At 41.0% G+C, this 20,199-nt stretch overlaps 1 protein-coding gene across 4 annotated transcripts in view; it reads right to left on the bottom strand.

Moving 5' to 3' along the window:
• Window positions 1-20,199, bottom strand: part of magi3a (membrane associated guanylate kinase, WW and PDZ domain containing 3a) — a 195,290-nt gene that overhangs the window by 57,744 nt on the left and 117,347 nt on the right. For all 4 annotated transcript variants that reach the window (XM_032519894.1, XM_032519893.1, XM_032519891.1 and 1 more), the window contains exons 2-3: window positions 19,544-19,660; window positions 9,996-10,115 (exon numbers count right to left, since the gene is read on the bottom strand). In XM_032519894.1, coding sequence (XP_032375785.1) covers window positions 9,996-10,115; window positions 19,544-19,660 — 237 coding nt within the window. The remainder of the gene's footprint in view (window positions 1-9,995; window positions 10,116-19,543; window positions 19,661-20,199) is intronic.

Here is a 20,199-nt window from a genome sequence, read left to right as displayed (position 1 = left end):
AACTCAAATTAAATGCGAGTACAACTATGACCACAGTTACATCTGCTTTGCTGCATCTAAATCTCAGTATACCCTTCAAAAAAAAAAAAAAGAAGAAGAAAAAAAAAACATTCCCTATAAGCTGTGATGGAAATGTTATAGAAAGTCAAAACTCATGCTGCCATGGTCATTTAGCAATGTGAAATGGTTCGGTGTTTTCAAACATAAAGGGAAATTGGAGACAGCACTTATGTTGTGTGGCACTTTGAGAAAACCTCTCGAGGGTTTATACTCAGGCTCAGCCTTCACAAGCTCCCCCCCAAAGCCTCCCCGACCCCACCCGCCACAACTCAGAGTTTATCCCTCCTGTCTCTTTGAACCTGCCAGGCACAGTCACAGAGCCCCATTAATCATTGAGGATGGGCCTCCACGCTCTCGGCCAGTGCCCTGGCTGCCCGGGTCTCACCACTGACTGCCACAGCCCCAGGCAGGTGAAGCCCATCTTGTGCCCCAGCCTTGGCACAGTGCTCTCGCCCTGCTTGGTATGGATGCCCACACTTCACCAGTCAACCCCGCATTCCTCTACTCCCAATGCTTGTGTTTGTGTGTGTGTAATTTGAACAGCTTCACAATCCCCCTGTTCGGTGGCCTACCTCTCATACATAAACATCCTTTCTCATTTATGTTCATCTCCTCAGTCTGTGCCGCGACACAGAGTATAAATTAAACATCCTCCCTAACTTTCCTTTCCTTTTTTCTTATTCAGTTGGTCTCATCTATCATAACCTTCTCTTTTTTATTTTCTCCTTTCTCTTTTTTTTTTCCATGTGGACGTGTAAAATAGCAACACTAATCGGACTCCTATTACAATCCTCCTGTTTGCCAGTGGGCAGCTGTTGCTGGCGCAGCACCTTTGCACCCTTCCTCGTCCATGACTTCTGCCCCCCCCCCCCTGCCCTGTTTCTATCTAATGCACAGCGTTGCAGCTTTGCCTCTGAACTTCCCAAAGCCTGTTATACCAACAACAACTTAAATTATAAAATAGCTGCAGGCAATGTGGTCCAGCAAAGGAAGGGGATGTTAAATGTCATTCTTTTTTTCAGTAAAATCCATGATTGTCAAGGTGGGTACATTTTATATTGCACAAACGCACAGTGGATTTCCTTTTCATCGCCTGTCAAATTGGCCCCTGGCAGGACAACAACTACAGACTCTAACTGTCAGCTTGAATTACCATAGCGTTGTCCATGTGCTCTTATTTCTTTGTCTCAGCCTTCTTGGCAGCATGGTGGCCCAATGGTTGGCACAGTGGCCTCACAGCAAGAAGGTTCTGGGTTTGAATCCAAGTCAGTACCCTTGATCAAGGCACTGGCTCGGATCTAGATTTAGTCCCCGGGGGCTGTAAATGGCTGCCCACTGCTCCCTTGAGGGATGGGTTGAATGCAAAGAAAGAATTTTGCTCCATGTATGTGTATGTGGCAATAAAAAAGTACCTTTGTGCTTCATTTATACTGTGTAATTCTGTAGTATTATATATTTCCACTCCATCCATGCAGTAGGCCACATTCTCCACACATAGTACTACTTTAAACCTCCAACAGTGTTGTAGTCAAGAACCCCTAAACCGTCCGAGACCAAGTCATCCCCAAGACCAGAGTGTATCAACACCGAGTAAAGACCAAGACCAGTGCGAGTCCCACTCTGCATGCCGCGATTGAATGTGGAAACTGCAGTGCTAACCCTAGGCACTCATCAAATTGATGTGAAAGATCCACAATCCCATAAAAAAGACCCACAGAAAACAAATTAAGAGTCTTCTTCATTCAGGATTTGCCGGACCAGCAAGCAGCAAGCAAGAGCTTACTCTCCTGTCTCCCGCATTCACTTAGTTGGGAGTGCAAGTTATGGGGGCGGGGAGATAGAAACGAGTTAAGTTATTGGTTGCATCTGAAACAGGAGGTTTTTACACCCAATCAAAGTAATGTTAACACACAAATCAGACAATGGACAGGGAATTTAGGGATATCCCTGCAGCTGGGGTCTTGAAATAAAATCCTCTCTATAGGGCTGTTTATCTAAGGCTAACACAAGATACATGTTAAAATGCAGGCGGTTTCAAGACGAGACCGAGGCTATTTTTACATTTTGGTATAAAAACAAATATCTTTTGCCACGTTCACAAATAGCATTCGCACTGCTCTGGCGTTTCCGAGGCCCTAAACCATTTGAAAATACTTCTGACCCCGGTTGCAAACAGAGGCCTTTGGCAATACCAACACTGACACAATAGTTTCGCCGCCTGATTGGGTCATGACTAGGGCAGCACGATTATGGCCAAAATGATAATCACGATTATTTTGATCAATATTGTGATCACGATTATTGTCACAATTATTTGTTGATTTTAACCAAAACAAATTTAACAAACATACAGCTGCAACACATGTAAATGAAAATTATCTGAAATAAATAGCCTAGGATATATATATTTAAAAAAAATGCATCTCTGTGAAAGCTCCTTCACTTGTTTTCAACAATAACTGATTAAAAGAGCTAAGAGAGAGGGAATGTGGACGTACTCACAGAGAGACGGCTGACTCTTTATGAATGGGTCTAGCCGACTCCGTCTCACTCTACGAACTGAAGTTAGTTGCATTCAGTAACTTCTGTGTTTTTCGCTAGGGCCGCCGCGATAATACAGGTTTGCCTCTCATGCTTAACAATATACAGCTGTGTTAATAACAATTAAAACTGTAGACACATGTCAGAAGCGTGACACCGGCGATGTCGCCGCTCAGTTTCTGTTGCTGGGAGCCGTGTGTGAGTGAAAGTGGGCCGGGCTGGGCGGAGAGTGAGAGGAGAGAGCCAAACACAGACACGGCTTTACAGAAGAAATGGGTCATGTAACGTAAAATTAAACCATATCGATACAAACAACATTGCTTTGTTTCTGGAGAGGGAAAACATTGCTGCGTCTGCAGTTGCCATGCTATCTTTTGACTGACTGTAGCTGAGATACAGGAGGTTGACTGACTCGCAGCACTTCAACATGTGTTGTTTTTTCCGCTTGACAAGCCGACCAGACGTGACACATGGGCATAGGCATATCGACGATTCCATTTTTTAACTTTGATATTCAAGATTGTGACTTAATTTCAAGTCTTTTTATTGTAAGTAAGGGTGTCACGATTTCAAATAAAATAAAAATCATGAGACCCTTACTTACAATAAAGGGACTATTTAACTAAACATAAAGAATCTAATTAAGTCTAAGAGCCCAGTCCAGTTTAAAAATTCTTAATGAAATTAATGAATGCCTCCATCTTCCTGCTTGACACCCTCTGCTACAATTCTCCATGTCTCTCTGTCTGTCTGTCTGTGTGTGTCTCTCTCTCTGTCTCTTTCTCTCACCCCCAACCGGTCGAGGCAGATGACCGCCCACCCTGAGCCATGGTTCTGCTCAGGTCTATGCCTCTTAAAAGGAAGTTTTTCCTTTACTCTGTCACCTAGTGGTTACTCTTAGTGGGAACTGTTGGGATTCTGTAAATAACATCACAAAGTACCGTCTAGACCTGCTCTTTTATGAAAAGCGCAAAGAGATAACTGTCGTTGTGATTTGGCACTATATAAATAAAACTGAAATTGAATTACAAGTTTGGGAATGTAGAATCAACAATTATGGGACATTTTGATCAACTATTTATAGGCTGACATTCCAATAATGCTAATAATTCTGCTTCTTCAGCTGAGCTCTTTCCTTTGTATCCACTGTTGTTGACTTTGAGTTTCAGCGGAAAGAGACAACTGCTTTCCTTGAACTGTGCTTGTCCGTTTCAGCTCCCTGTCTCTGTCATGAATGATTCATACTGCTGGCTTTCTCTGTTCCGACCACGGTGTGGGCTAGAAATTGGATATGCCCTAATTCACATATATGCACACACTCTGGCTCACATGCAAATCTAATTCTCGAGAGTTTCAGCACAGCCAAGGTAACAAGTATTACTCACACCCTGACACTATTATCATTGTGTAAAATAAAAACTGGCAGACTAATCATTCTTTGTTTTTTGTGCACTTTCAACTTCACCAATGGCTGAGTCAGCTTTACTGCAAAGTGCTGCTTGGAATGCAGAGAGCCAGACAGTCGGGATTTGAAACTGTATAATGGATTAATGCTAAGGAGCGATCTCATAGACACACACAATTTTCCTCCTTTATGCTTGGTTATGTTTTTTTTTTTATAATATTGGCCTTTCTATTAGTGGGCAGCGATATGACACCCAATCTGTGAAACACTGAGCGTCTCAGATATTGGCTCCAGCAGAGCAGTGGGGAGCGAGTGTCACTCTTGGTTACAGATTAACCGTGGATACACCCAGCCCTTGTTGTTCACTGGTCTGAAGGATTAGTCACAGCGGTCAATGCCGCTGCTCGGGTTGTTGTTTCCATCCAATCGGTCACATATACATTAAGACCTTGTTCAGACGGAGAAATGTAACGTGCACTGAAGAAGGCATGTCGTTTTTCTGCATTTAAGCAAAAACGTGCTCTGGTTTGTTGGCATTTCTTTAAACCAATCACAATCGTGTTGGGCGGCGCTAAGTGCCGGACGCAATAATGGTGCTTCTGCTAAAAAATTTCCTTACCGAGGCTACTTTGCAGCGGCACCGTGGCTCTGTCCAGCGCTTAGCACCGCCCATGACGGAATGCATCCCGGAATGCTGTGTCGCCAGACCTTCCTCTGCAATACCAAGTCTCACATCCTTCCAATAAAGGTCCCATGACATGGTGCTCTTTGGATGCTTTTATATAGACCTTAGTGGTCCCCTAATACTGTATCTGAAGTCTCTTTTATATAGACCTTGGTAGTCCCCTAATACTGTATCTGAAGTCTCTTTTATATAGACCTTAGTGGTCCCCTAATACTGTATCTGAAGTCTCTTTGTATAGATCTTAGTGGTCCCCTAATACTGTATCTGAAGTCTCTTTTATATAGACCTTAGTGGTCCCCTAATACTGTATCTGAAGTCTCTTTGTATAGACCTTAGTGGTCCCCTAATACAGTAACTGAAGTCTCTTTGTATAGACCTTAGTGGTCCCCTAACTGTACTGAAGTCTTTTTATAACCTGTGGAATACGATCTGAGTCTCTTTAGCCTTCACAATACTTATGAGTCTTTTTCACCTTGGTGCAGAATTACAGCCACTAGAGCCAGGCCCACAATGCTTTCCTTAGTATGTGCCATTTCTGAGTCTGTAGCTTTTGAGGAGGAGAGATTATGACCTCATAAGGAGCAAAATTCCAGATCGGCCCATCTGAGCTTTCATTTTCTCCAAGGCAGAGCAGGATACCCAGGGCTCAGGTTACACTTATCACCATTTCTAGCCACTGGGGGACCATAGGCAGGCTATTACTGTTAAAAAACCTCATATAGTGAAATTTTCATGCCATGGGACCTTTAAAATACACATTAGCAAAAACTGAAAGTTTTTTTTTTCTTCTCCAAAGCATGCCATTCTTGTTAGGGCTAATTTTATGATCTTCATTGTACTGGCCGTGGTAACCAGTAACATCTGAAGTCAATGACTAACTTCACCTTGGGGAAATCATTCCTTATAAAAGGTAAATATCTCTCCCTCTCTCTCCCTCCCTGTATTCAACCGCCAGTCTATCCGTAGATAACCCTGTTTGTTTATCTGTGGAGACTCAAAGGTCAAAAGCCTGGGCATTCTGAGGACCTTCAATACACATACGGCACATAGGGAAGGGCAGAGCGGATCCATAATTCATCCTGTTGACTGGTTCACAGGTTCAGGGCTGGAGGGCACACTCCACCCTCTGTCCCTGATATGGGACAGAGGGCAGACGATAGAGCTCGTATGTAGCCAATCTCGACACAATGTGTAACAGGACCAGGGTGAAGTTCTTTTTCAGCAGAAAAATCACTTGGGGATATATCATCCTATATTATCCAGCTCTTTCACATATACACGCTTGACAGGCTGTTGATGACTTGGGCAATGTGTTGAATTCCTGTGATGACCTAATGGTGCACAGCTCAGCGAGTTTACAACAGAACTAATAAGCAGGGCAGTGTGTGGGGAATCATCCTGAGCTGCAGCCATATCTCCAGGGTTTAGTGGTGATAACTTAATACACTGTTTCTATGGTTTAATCTTTTAGGAAGTGTTTTTTCTCGTTTGGTCTTCCCAAGTTTAGGGCTGGGTACCAAATTCATACTTTTTACGCATTGCCCGATCGTCATTTAATACCAACATTCAATACATAGGAGCATATTTCATCAGCGTCAGTACGCCAATAAACATGCGGCATGCTTCTACCAAGATCTAATGTAGCTCAGTGTAAATTCTTTCAGGAAGACCTAACTTTTAATCAATACTCTCCTAAATCAATTCAGCTGTTATCCTAAGAAATGTATATGTTATCATGCTATGTATAACTGTCGCATATCTGCAACTAGTCTCTCCTGATTGAAATGTATCTCATTGTAAATCCTTTCAGGAAGACCTCACTCTTAATCCATGCTCTACCTAACTCTAATCAGCTGGTGGAGTCGTTCGTCTTGCTAAACAAATCATAATCGTTACACAAATGGCAAGGGCCAATCACAGAGTCACAACCCTCCTTTAAACAATCATTTCTCTCTTTGCTATCAACTGTCATTGCAGGCAAAGAGTGCACCCCTCCACCTCCAGTCCTCTACTCCAGCTGACCGGTCCGGAGCCTCCTTCGATAGGGTTTTTGGGCTCCTTCATCTCCACCACCGGTGTCTAGATTCAATTGGGGGGTCTGATGGTTCTCTACTTCTATATACATTTATACAGTACGAAATATTCAAAAAGTGACGGAGTCTAATCGCCAGAGACTCGGTACATTTTATTGAACTGTACAATAAACCTTATTTCTATATCTGCAGACATGACTCTGATTTAAATAATGCTGCTGATTGGCGGTCTAACATTACACACCTCAAGCGGAGTTGCCCAGGCCGCAGTTACGTAACGCCCCAACTGTGCTGACCGCAAGAAGCATGAAACACGTTTAAAGCCCATGTTGCAGGTTAACCACCACTGTTGATTATTGGATACAAAAAGCACTCAAGATATGTACAGTATATCATTTTTTTTAAATGTCTCCAAATAGTGTTAAATGTCAGTTTTTGGTCATTTTTGGTATTCACAGGTTTATTAAGTCAATTCTGCGATGACAACCCGTTGGGGAATGAAGTCTCAGCCTGGCACTAGAACTATGGCAACTGACTGGGATGAGGAAGAGGTGGAAAGGCCAGCAGCCGAATAATTACCAACCTGACAGACGTGAGAGGGCAAATAAAGAATTGTCAAGATTTGGGCAAGTCTCCTTCACTTATCTCCTTCAATTAGCAACGCAGCAGTGCATACAATGGCTTTACTTTTTACTGTCAGTGTAAAGCACCGAGTGAACGTCAACATTTTCTTTCTATCTAGTGACAGTGATCATGTCGTTCAGATAAGTACTGGTACACTTATCTAGACATAGGGATAGAAGGCATCCCCGAGTGTTATTTCTAAGTGTTTACCTCTTTTCTCCGGTGAAAACGTGTTGCTGTGTTTGGCAGGTGCTTGTGCGTGTGGTGGTGAAGCTGCAGTGGAGAGCGTGTGCTGTAGGGGAGTGAGCCGCCGGTCGAGCAGCTCGCCCCGCGATCAGCAGATCTGACGATGCTTAAATTCGTTTGTGACATTTCAGACAGGATCATGCTCCCCTCCAAGCCAGCACGCACCAGTATTTTAATTGTTTATATTTACTCTACCATTCCTTTTAGGCTGAGTCATATGAAAGCCAGAGCGTTCAGTTATCAGGCTCCTCTCCTGTGGAACCAGGTTTCAGTTGGGGTTCGGGAGGCAGACACCGTCTCCATATTTAAGAGTAGGCTTAAGACTTTCCTCTTTGATAAAGCTTATTGTTAGGGCATAAAATTGAATATTGTTAGGGAGTGAGGAGTCGCAGCGTCCGCCTAACCCGGCCCACCTGCTTCTCATCATAGTTGTCAGATTTATCTAACAAATAATCAAGCATATAATAAAACTAAAGGGAGACTTGGCATACAGCCCGATCCGGTTGGGGAGTGTTCTAGCCCGACCAGGCTCCTCTCTTTACCTCGTCTCTCTTGGTTTTGCTGTAATAGTTTTAGACAGCTGGGGACTTCTTTTGACACACTGAGTTTCTCTCTCCTCTATCTTCCTATCTTTTCATTTATGTGCATCCATGTCCCAGAAATGCGTGTTACTAACCTAGCTCTGGGGAGTCATTTCCCGGAGTCCTTATGTTCTTTTTTCCCCAACATGTTCCCTCGGATCAGGGATGCTCCAAAATCATGGTAGCAGCTGTTGCCATGGTCCCGCTACACGTTCTGCGGTGCCAGGTCCATCTACTATACTCTGCGGTGCCCAGCTACGTCCTGCTGTGCCTTGTAATGCCGCACAGTGCCCTGCTATGCCATGAACTACTACAAAGAACTGCTACAAACTACAATTTTTTCTATTTTTGTTATTTCCACTAACCCCAACCGGCCTGTCAGACGCCGCCTACCAAGAGCCTGGGTATGTCCGAGGTTTCTGCCTAAAAGGAAGTTTTTCCTCGCCACTGTTGCTTGCTCTGGAGGAAACTACTAGAACGTTGGGTCCTTGTAAATTCTGGAGTGTGGTCTAGACCTACTCTATCTGTAAAGTGTCTTGAGATAACTCTTGTTATGAATTGATACTATAAATAAAATTGAATTGAATTAAATTGAAAGGCTACTTATCCCTTGACAACACCAGTTCACTGCATACAGACAGGCTATTAAAACATCTTATGACAGTATCAAGACAATCATTTTGGGCCATTATAGCCATTTCCCTTGATATCATGTAATCTAAAGAAAACAGAATGAGATATGGTGATACCTCATAATAGCAGTGTTAGAAATGATACAAACACCAAACCACTACTATTACCACTGCTACAGTAGGTACCAGTACTGAGCATTTGAGCAACTCAATGACAATATAGCTTTACTCCAGATGTAGTGTAGGAGAGAAGTGACCAGTATTACTGTGTACCCCTATGGTTGGTTCATGCCTTCCCTAAAAACTGATAATATAATAATTATATTGTTATTACAACGTGGGTTAATAGGAAAGACATTTCTTTTCAGAAAACATTAAAGTTTGGTTAAACAACAATGAACAGAGTGTAATTTTACATATGTTTGTCTGGCGGCATAGCGTTAGCTAGCTAGCTGTCTAAACGTGTGAAAAGCCAAACAACATCCCCGTCTAAGCTGTGTTTCACTTTCCCTCCAATATTATTATAAACATAATAAAGTCACCTGGACTCGGTCAAGACCATAGACTGTTAATATTAATAGACCAAAAGCCATATCAGGCCAGACCAGTGGCAAAGACAACGCAGGCTGCTCTGTTATCTCCCCAACGTGACGTCATACAATGCATTGTGGGCAAAAAAAGAAAACACTGTAAAATATTGCCTACTCTTTGTATTATATTCAATTTTGCGATATCCAACACCATCAAATACAATGGATAACAGACCAAATATTTATTACCAACAAGCAAATTGCACAAATTCGTTGCAAAATTAAACCTGGAACATGAGCTTTAAGGCTGCTTTCACAACTTGTTTGGGGAGTATCTTGTAAGCTGTGGTGCATTTGTCTGTTTTGCTGGGTTCATTCAGGTTTTTAGTGAAAGCTGATCAGGTCCAAACAAGCGGATTGAGAACACCTGAAAAGCTAAGTCTTCAAAGTGAACTCTATTTAACTTTCTGCACTTTCAGGTGCAATACAGGAAGAGTTAATCCAGGTAGACATATATCTGACAAATTATCAGACAATAAACCATACCAACTTTGAGTTTTTCCAACTCGTTCTTTTTCCTACTTTAAATTAAACTGTCCATACTGTACAACCCCATATACAGTGTAAGGATTATAGTATGTGATGCACTGAGACGTACCATCATAGGTTCCACTTTCTAGCAGCAGTCCGCTTTCTTCCAGGTCACGGAACTCCCCCACGCTGATGAAATTGTAGTCCACTCCAGGAACTTCCCCCTCTCTGGGCTGCCGGGTGGTACCTGCCAACAATGTCGCAGTTTAAGACAGAGGGAACGTCCAAACAAGTGGAATGTGCCATTAACTGGGGGGCAGGGCTTCTGCAGGTTTCACCAAGTCAAATTTAAGATTTTTTCAGATTTTTTTCAGATTATTGTGAAAGAAATTTAAAACCTATATCACTACATTAAAATACCCATATTATGAAAACGATGACTCCCAACAATAGTTATAGTAATAGTAATAGTATTGAAGTGAGATGTCTCACTCTGTAGCTTAAACAGAGACCTAAACGCAATGTAAAGTACCACAAAAATATGGTATTTTTTTGAAAATGAAACCAAGTAAACCTATTCTGGTGCAACCTCAAAATACAATTATGAATTTCGAAAATTAGCATAATATGGGCGCTGTAACAAAAAAAAAAGTCACATAGAGTCTCAAACAATTCCCCAATTTCCTGATTTGCATTATAGAACTGGTGAATATCTAATTTGTAGTCAGCAAATTATATTTGGACTAGCGAAAGAACTACAACACAGAGGAAATGAAATAAAAAAACACATTCTAAAGCGAAGCAGGAGCATTTCACTGAGCATTTGATGTAGCGTTACATGGACAAAGGAAAAGACCTGTTAAAAGTTTTACAACACAACAATTCCTTGAATTTAAGACTTTTTCAAGCCTTTAATTTAGATTTTGAAATTTTAGAGCTTTTAAGACCCTGCGGAAACCCTGTGGAAAGGAGGGGTGGGGGAGCTGGTGACACCGTATCCAACATGCCCAAAGGGATATATGATATGATTTGAGTCCAAAAACTCAGGGGTGAACTTGTGTCTACATCGTGAACAGTCAACAGAGCTGGGACCACAAAGCTGTAAATTCATGAATATTCATATATTATTAAAATATGAAACAGAGAAAAAACAACATCTCCTCCACAGCAGCACAGCTGTCAGAATACTGAAGAAGTGTAACTGATGATAATGATAATGAACAGAATTTTAATTACACACTTTTACTTGGTCTTCTGTGAGTGGCCGCTCCGTTTTTATTATTTATTATTAAATACAATATTAATGCTACACATAAGCGAGGAGAAGACGGTTTTAGTAAGTTGTGCACCAAGCACATGAATGGATGAAATCTAACGTCAGTGTTGAACTACTGCATATTTGTTGATTCATTCTATGACTTTTACATCTGCCATGCATTCACAAGGCAATTTTTCCTTTAAATCCTACACACAGCAGCGTTTCATGGCGATACAGTGGAATATATTCATTCACATAAATGTATAACTGCTACTTAAGTTCCATTCTTGCCAGACCTTTTCCTAGGACATCCAAATTCGCAATAAACTAAAAAATTAACTTGTGAATGCCCCTACAGCATCTTCCTTGTGAAAGTACTTATTTCCCATTGAAGTAGAAGTTACAGCCTTAGGCTGAATCCCATTCCTTCCCCTTACCCCTACCCCTTGGCCCTTACCCCTACCCCTTGGCCCTTGAAACCAAGGGGTAGGGGTAAGGGGTGAAAACATACCCCTATGAATTGGGACACCACTTGGTGACATCACCATACAGTATTGATCACAAACCTCCAAGATGCCGTCTAGGTCTGTTGATTGTGTGGGTTTGGACAACAGTGTTATATATTTTATAGTTATTTTAGGTTCACTTTGGTAGTGCAGAGTACTTATCTGTGTAGTACTTAGGTCTGTTTGCAATACAAATGTGTATACACATGCATCATGTGTACATATACATACATATACACCCTGTATACATGGTGTGTGTATATCTGTTTCAGTTATCACCGTTTTGAATGTCATTGATGTTCACAAAAACATTTTGTTGACAAAAATCTGTCTTTATTGGTGATAAATTGAACATAACAGGCAAAAACGTTACATAAAAAAATGTTACAGAACTATTAGAACCATAACTAACATGTCGCACACAATAAAAGGCACTCATATGTGTAAAACTAAAAAAATACACACAAGACCACAAACAAACTACACACACACTACACTGTTGTAGCTACAGCTGCTCTGATATTCCAGACCAGTCTGGAGCCTTTTGGCCAGTAACCCCCCCTCACATATCATCAGTGTCCCATATCAAAACCAACAACAATATAACAAGTGCATGAACAATGAACAGGAATTAATTAAATATTATTACAATAATAGTAGGCTACCAATGCAATAATGAATGGGTACAACATGAACATATGAATTAGGAAAGTCTGCTCGTTTGCAGCCCCAACCTGGATCAGCTGCTGTGTCCTCCTGTGTGAGACAGGGCGGTATATGTTAAGCACGTAGCGATGTATCATAGACCGTTAATATATATCTAGCTATACAATCTATGCGATCTATACAGTCCATTCAAGGCAGAAATATGTGGGACTGTTCAACGTTAGCGTTAGCGATTAGCGTTAGCATTGCAAGCTAGCGATTTTTAAAAAGTTTCAGTTAGGAACATGGGTACACATGTACAGGACTGCATAGACCACAAAACAAGACTGTCGTAACTTTTTAATCAATTATTTAAACCTGAAAGTACTTACATTCATGTGTCTCTCTGGTTGACGCAGCAGCCACACACTGCCTGTGTGTTTTCTAGTGAGGTCGCGTCCACACTAGATCCGTAGGGGTATACAGCCCTTGATCCATGCCCTACCCCTAGCTCGTAATACGTATTGGACCGGCACTAGGTGCCGCGTGAACGCGCAAAAGGTAGGGGAAGGGCCAAGGGGTAGGGGTAAGGGGAAGGAATGGGATTCAGCCTTAGTACCTGTTTCTAACATTGGGGAAAGATTTTTCCACGTTCATAAACCAAGGCTGAACTCTCCCAGATATGAATCAGTTATTTATTTTTTTACAGTGTATTGTATGCCTCATACCAGTGCCAATGGTCTGGGTCTGTTACTTCATGTCAGAAACGATGTTGAAGCACCAATTGCAAAATGACTTCCAACTAGGGTTGGGCTTTGATTATATCAATATCCTGATATGAGACTAGATATTTTCTTGGATTTTGAAGAATGGTAATATTGTTACAGGGTAAGTTTAGATGTGGAGATATTTTGCGAAAGCACCAATTCTCAACGTTACAATATTGTCGCAATATTGACATCTATGTCTTCGGTCAAAAATATTGTGATGTCTGATTTTCCCAGTTCTACTTCCAACTTCTATTTTTTTCTCTCCTTGTTCTCCTTCTTTTTAATATGGTTTACCTTTCTTCTTTTTCAACTAAATCAAAAAGTGAAGCTCTATACTGCATTCCAGTTCATGCCAAAGTTAGTCATTAAATAATAATCTAGCATAACTGCTGTTTTCCCTTGCTGATGCGCTCATCTATGACACATTGAAAACATATTGTTATGAAAATGGTTTTACGCTCCCTAACATGCCGACTCTGCTTAGCGTCATCTTAGATGTAATCAGGGCTATTAACGATACCTCAGCTGAACCGCTCTGCTATCTGGCACGTCTTATCTCATCTGCAGGCCCGGGGGAATTTAACTCAGCGTTTTCTAGGAAGTCTAATAGGAAAGTTCTTCATTTTCTTTGTGTCAACACATCCGTCCTGACTGCAGGATGAACCATCACATCTGAAACGGCTTAGTCTGTTGCAGAGACAATCTTTAATTCCATCAAATAGAGCAATCGGGTGACCAGCAAAGCCACAAAAGGATGAAATATGGGCCCGTTTTTCGGAAGAAAGAACAGGGAAATGTGGTAATTTAACTTTTTACTGTTTATTCAGCTACCTTACCTGAAGATTCTAATATAAGCTGGGGCAGTCTTAGCACCCTTATGGTAAGAATTCCACCGTTGTGTGCCTTTGTAATTGTTTTTGTCATCATTTTGTTTGATCATCTGATGTCTCGAGTTTTGCTGTAACCAGAGCCTGAAAATGGCACATGTGATTTTTGTACCCTTACATCTAACTGTTACAGGTGTGAAGAGATCTCATCCCATTAGATGTTGTGATATTAAAACGTTACAACGTTGAGGTTAAAAGTTGTCTCGCAATGTCAGTACACAAGTGCAGAATGTATGTTGGTACTACCTAAGACTAATAAAAGCTTTAGTGTGTAACTTTTTAATATTAATGAAGGTCCGTTCCATTCAAGCCATTGCCAAATAAGTTGCTACAAAGCTAATGAAAACTAGCAGCTCCACACAACTCTCTCTGGATTTCTCAGCATGACTATGTTCAGAAGATTGCTTAGAATTCCTCATGGGGGAGACAGAAACTACGCACAGTAGCTTTAAATAGCACACGTTACTGAAGTGAACAGTTAACTTAATTTAATATTGTATGTGGCATTTTCTTTTGCGGGGTGCTAACGTTCGACCAGAACAAGTTCCTTCCTGAGACTATTTTGTAGAGCCACCGTCGCTGTGTCCGGAGCTTAGGTTGATCAACACTAGTGTGATATTTTCTCCATATCGCCCTGCCCTACCTACAGACCAAAGAAAAAAAAAATTGCTTTTTTAATTTTATCATTTTAAAATTAAAATCAGGAATAATGATACAACAATTATGATTTCCTCCAATACCGTGAATCACATCGCAATCGCAATATCAGTCAAAAATAATCAATCACATATCCTCCTCATATCGTGCAGCACTAATTGCTAGCTTTTATTACTACAGGACAAGTAAGAATCAATTTTGCAACATGGGGAGATTACATCACAAAGGACATTATAAATAAGCAAAACAGAGCACGAGGTTGGAGACGACGAAGACAGGATGCTTCGTTCATTCCCATTTATTACTTGATGTCTGCATTTATAATGTATCAACCACTGTGACTTATTGCAATCTTTATATGAAATACAGAAGGAAAAAACTTGATTCAATAGGCTTCACGGTTCACTTTTTATCCCTCTATAGTAGGAAGAGTCAGTGATGAGCTACATCAATGCAAAAATGTATCTGTCTATTGTCTCAGTGGCTTAAGAACTTAAAAGGGACCTTCTTTAATCTTCTTCAAAGAAAATTGCTAGGATTGAAAACCTGGGGCACTTTTTTACATTTACAATGTCCTTTCTATTTTTCTTTTTATCTGGAATTGAGACTTGTGGAGCCGAAAAAAAGAGATTTGGTGGTGGTGGTGACGGTGGGGTGGTGGGGGGGAGGGGGGGAGGGGGGGGGAGGATTTGGTGGTGCCCTTGGCCCCTGGCACTGCCATGAGCTCCTGTCATCTGTTTTATTTATTTTTTTGGGATGCAGCGGAGACACCTAATGAAGCCTCGCTGTGTGTCGAGCAAGAAGGAAGTCACGCTTCTCTAACTCTGAAATACCATTTGGGCGGCTGTAATGAGCACAGGCGTCAGGCTGTAGTGGCTGTTTGGGCTCCTCGCGTGGCCGCCGTGGCACAGAGCGCTGTGATGAGCCACTGGCAAGGGCTGGCATGAGCAGAGTGGACAAGGGACATATGCTGAGCTACTCAGACTGCTAGCCAGACTGCAATGCGCTGCATGCAGTGGTGGAAGAAGTGTTCAGATCCTTTACGTAGTATTCAGATCCTTTTAATTACACTGTAAAAATACTATGTTTCAAGTGAAAGTCCTGCATTGAAAATGTTACTTAAGTAAAAGTATGTAAGTGTGATTAGGAAAATGTACTTAAAGTATTAAAAGTAAAAGTACTCAATGCAGAAAAAAACCCTCACATTTTAGAAACTGGAAACGATCCAAAGCGTTCTGTCAATCAATCAAGTATTTAATGGTCTAATCATTTCAGCTGGCCGTTCTATTGTTGGCTTGGTACATTTGTAAATAAAATATCAAATTTTAGAAATTACATATTCCGTGTTCAAAAATCTTAATTTGTAAAGTATCTAGTCACATGTTGTTTGACCCATCCAACACCCCAACATGCCTCCCAACACAGATTTTCCGTCTTTCATACTACTCCTAAAAGGTGCTGTAGGTAGGGTTGTGAAGAACCAGGATTTAGCCAAAGAATTTGGTTTCTAGATGTAGACCGTCACGGAGGACAGAGTAACATGAGGCAAATTCAACAGACAGCAGTCGTTCATACGTCGGTCTCAAGGTTTACCAGTTTACCAGAAAACGCAACATTGTGTCCCGTCTGTGTTGTTTTTCAGACAACAGCAGTGAGCAGTGCTAGTCGGTGGCGGTGCTAGTTAGCATCTGTTAGCTCACAGGGCTCCAGGGTGCGAGTAACATTTTTCCTAGGTTGCACTGGTGCACATAGTGTCCTTCAAATCCACTGCCTCTCCACAAACTAAGCAATGTTGTTTATATGGATATGGTTTAATTTTGCGTTATATGACCCATTTCTTCTGTAAAGCCGTGCCTGTGTTTGGATCTCTCCTCTTACACTTTCTCTCCTCTTACTCTCCGCGCTGTCCCTCCACACAGCGGCGCCGGTCTCCACTTTTGACATTTGTCTACAGTTTTAATTGTTGTATATTGTTAAGCATGAGAGGCAAGCCTGTACTTGTACCAGTGTTTCCACTGGTAACTCTGCTATTGCGGCCGCCACGGCGGAAACACAGAAGAAGTTATTGAATGCAACTAATTTCCGTTCGTAGAGTAATAGCGTGTGAGACGGAGCTGCTGGACCTGGGCAAGAGATGTGACCCATGGCCAGAATATCATAGTTCATAAAAATGCAGCGCAGTGACGATACAGGCATTTCATACACACAACGTGTGTAACTCCGCTGACCCGTAGTTCGACCCGTGCTGGACCCATCCATAATGAGTCAGCTGTCATTTTGAGTACGTTCATCGCACCCCCCACCTCTCTCCCTAACTCTTTTAATCAGTTATGGGTGAAAACAAGTGAAGGAGCTTTCTTAGAGATACATAAAAAAATAAAAAATCCAATTGGTATTTATTTCAGGTAGCTATTTTTCATTTACATGTGTTGCAACTGTATACAACATACAACTTCAACATAAGAAGAATGTGGCATAATATGGATGTGAAAGCAGTTATAAATAGCCTACGTGACAGCAAAATATGGCTTGGTTAAAATCAACCAATAATCATGATAATTAATCGTGATTACAGTATTGATCAAAATAATTGTGATTATTATTTTGGTCATAATTGTGCAGCCTTATTTTCTAGTTTAATTTACCTTAACTGAGCAGCTTTGGACTCATTGGAATGGTTATTTTGGGGTTGAATGGTGGTCGCCCCCCCTCTGTATTTGGCTGGAGCCCAAAAATCTGGATTCAGTGCATCCCTATTTTTCAATTCTATGTCTAATGATTGTACTTTCTGTTTTGTTGTTCTGTATTTGTCTTTGTAATTTGACTCGATGACATTGTAAATGATGGTTGCCCCGCAGTGATCTCTCGAGAATAAATAAAGGTTGAATGGATGGATGAATGGCATGTATTTTTTGGGCAGATTCACTCAGCAAGATGAATGAATGAAGGCTTCATTTGGAACAAACTTAAAAATTCAATGAAAGCTGAAGATGATGATGTCCTTATTGTTGAATAGTGTAAAACTACTTCATTTGAGCATTAAATGCAACTTTATAATGATGTTTTTAAAATGACTATTCCTCCATGCAAAATATCAGAAAGGAGAGCTTTGGAAATGCCAGCTGAGAGTTACACAGATAATAAACCATATCTGGAGCAGCGAAAGTGATTTTTAACTCGGCTGTGCGTCCCACAAAATGGCAGCTGCTCTTTCATTCCTGCCGTTTTGGCCTCGACGTCACTCGGAAATCACTCGGGTAGTAAAACAAAATCGTTCTGTCCGGGTTATTTATTCCATTATTTTAAGAGGAGGAGCAGCGGAGCGGACTCGTACAGAAAAGGAAAAAAGATTCAGGTGGAGAAGTTGAAGAGAAAATGGAGGAAAAGGTTAGCAGCACTCTTCCACACCTTTAACTGCCAGATAGCCGGGGTATGACAGAAATCAGAAACCAAAAATAAAAAGACTCTCTTAAGTCAATACCTCAAATATTCAGTCTCAAAACTCATTTTTGTTGAACATAAAAACTGAGAGTGTGTCATTCCACTCAATTCCAATGTGGTTTCTTTTGTACAGGCCCTGCAGTCTTAAAGCATATTTCACTCATGGTAGGTAGTGTTAGCCTTCCGTATCAATGTCTACTCAGGGTTATGCTAAGCCTATAATTGAGTGCTTTTACTAATTATGTTGAGATTATGAAGAGAACAGCAAAGATCCGGTGGAGTGGTGTTGAGGAGGAATGGATGGAATTATGTGGAAAATTGTAAAGGGGGTTTTGTTTTATTTATTTATTTTTAAAGGTGCCCGGCCACACCAAACTGTTTTTACTTGTATTTTTAGAATTATGTTAGGTCCATACAGTTCTGCTCATGAGTACAGGAAACCCTGCTTGAGTTGACTAAAAAGGGGAACAAAAAAAATCATCTTTTGGGAATTGATCTTAATGCCTTAAATAAAAAATGAGGAGAAATCCGACCTTTAAGGACACCAATTTTCTTTGTGAATGAATAATGTATTGTATATAAATAAATGTTCTTCCTTAAAATACAGGGGGCATAAGTATACACACCCCTATGTTAAATTCCCATTAAGGCAGGCAGGTTTTTATTTTTAAAGGCCAGTTTTTTCATGGATCGGGATTCTATGCATCCTGATGAAGTTCCCTTGGCCTTTGGAAGGGTATGTGATGATGGGGGGTTATGTGGGGGTTATGTGCCTTGGTTAGGGTTTCATGATATAAGGAAAACATCTATTTGCGATTATGTTGACTGACATTGCGATTGCAATAGGATTTCCAATATTGAAGGGAATGATCATGTTTGTATACCTATTCTCATTTTCATTGACTAATAATAAAGCTTAAAAAATGAAAATGATTATAGAGTGATTTTTGCGATGACCTGTACCAAACAAAGATGATCCCCTTGAGACAGGTTCAGGGATAAAGGTGGACGATAAGTCAGACAACAATTCACATTTAATGCATTCCCTTCCATCAATATATATATATACATACATATATACATATATACATATATAGGCCTTGGACTAAACTTTTGGAGTCTGTCTCCATGACATGTGTTTGGTACATGCTCCTTATCCTGAAACGAACTATGTGTACCATTTACAGGGTTCAAAATAAGGGTTGCCCAATGACCCGGGGCAAGTGAAACGCAACGTTGGGCTAGTAAATAAATCAACCTGCTCGGCTGTTTGGGCATCATCGTGTCATAAATGATGTAGTCGATTTCTTGCCCTCTGATGGAGAATGCTTGTTGAATGATTTGACTGGACAAGTGAAAAGAAAAACTAAACGCTGACCCGTGCATGTACCAAGACTGTAAAATTTTTAAAAAAATAAAAACTGAATTCCAAAAAAAGGATGAGCAAGACAGGAAAATGCAGGCGAGTAAAAAAATAGTGTAGTGTACTGTAGTGTACAGGCTATACTCACAGGGAATGGTGCGCAGGTACAGGTTGTCCCTGATCACCTGCTGGAGCTTGTGGTCCAGGGAGCCCTTCTGAAACTGAAGGCTGAGGTAGTGACGCAAATCTGTGTTCAACACCTTACCTAGAGGGAAGCAAACGACAAATCGTGGGTCAGTCCGACACTTAAATCACGTATGAGAGCGTCCGCATGGCGCTCATTTCCAAAACACCTTCTCTGATGATTTGATTAAGAGACAATCAAAAAGACATTCCAAAATGTAATATTCCTAACAAGCTACAGCCCACTCCTCCGACGGACAACGGTATGTGCAACGAACCCCGGATCCGGACAGCGATTACTCGTACCAGTGAGGAATAGACGCCATGGCTGCACCATATGAGGAAAATATGCAATTTGAAAAAACACTGTTGAATATGGCGATTACAATATTACTTGGGATAAATGAACATATATTAAGGTGGCCCAAAAAAAGAATACACTACATTTTAAAATTTCCCATGACATGGTGCTCTTCTGATGCTTTTATATAGACCTTAGTGGTCCCCTAATACTGTATCTGAAGTCTCTTTTATATAGACCTTGGTGGTCCCCTAATACTGTATCTGAAGTCTCTTTTATATAGACCTTAGTGGTTCCTAATACTGTATCTGAAGTCTCTT

The sequence above is a fragment of the Etheostoma spectabile genome, chromosome 7 (assembly GCF_008692095.1).
Source record: "Etheostoma spectabile isolate EspeVRDwgs_2016 chromosome 7, UIUC_Espe_1.0, whole genome shotgun sequence".
NCBI classification, from domain to species: Eukaryota; Metazoa; Chordata; class Actinopteri; order Perciformes; family Percidae; genus Etheostoma; species Etheostoma spectabile.
Note: the sequence above shows the minus strand (reverse complement) of the source record. Positions and strands in the feature narration are given on the sequence as shown.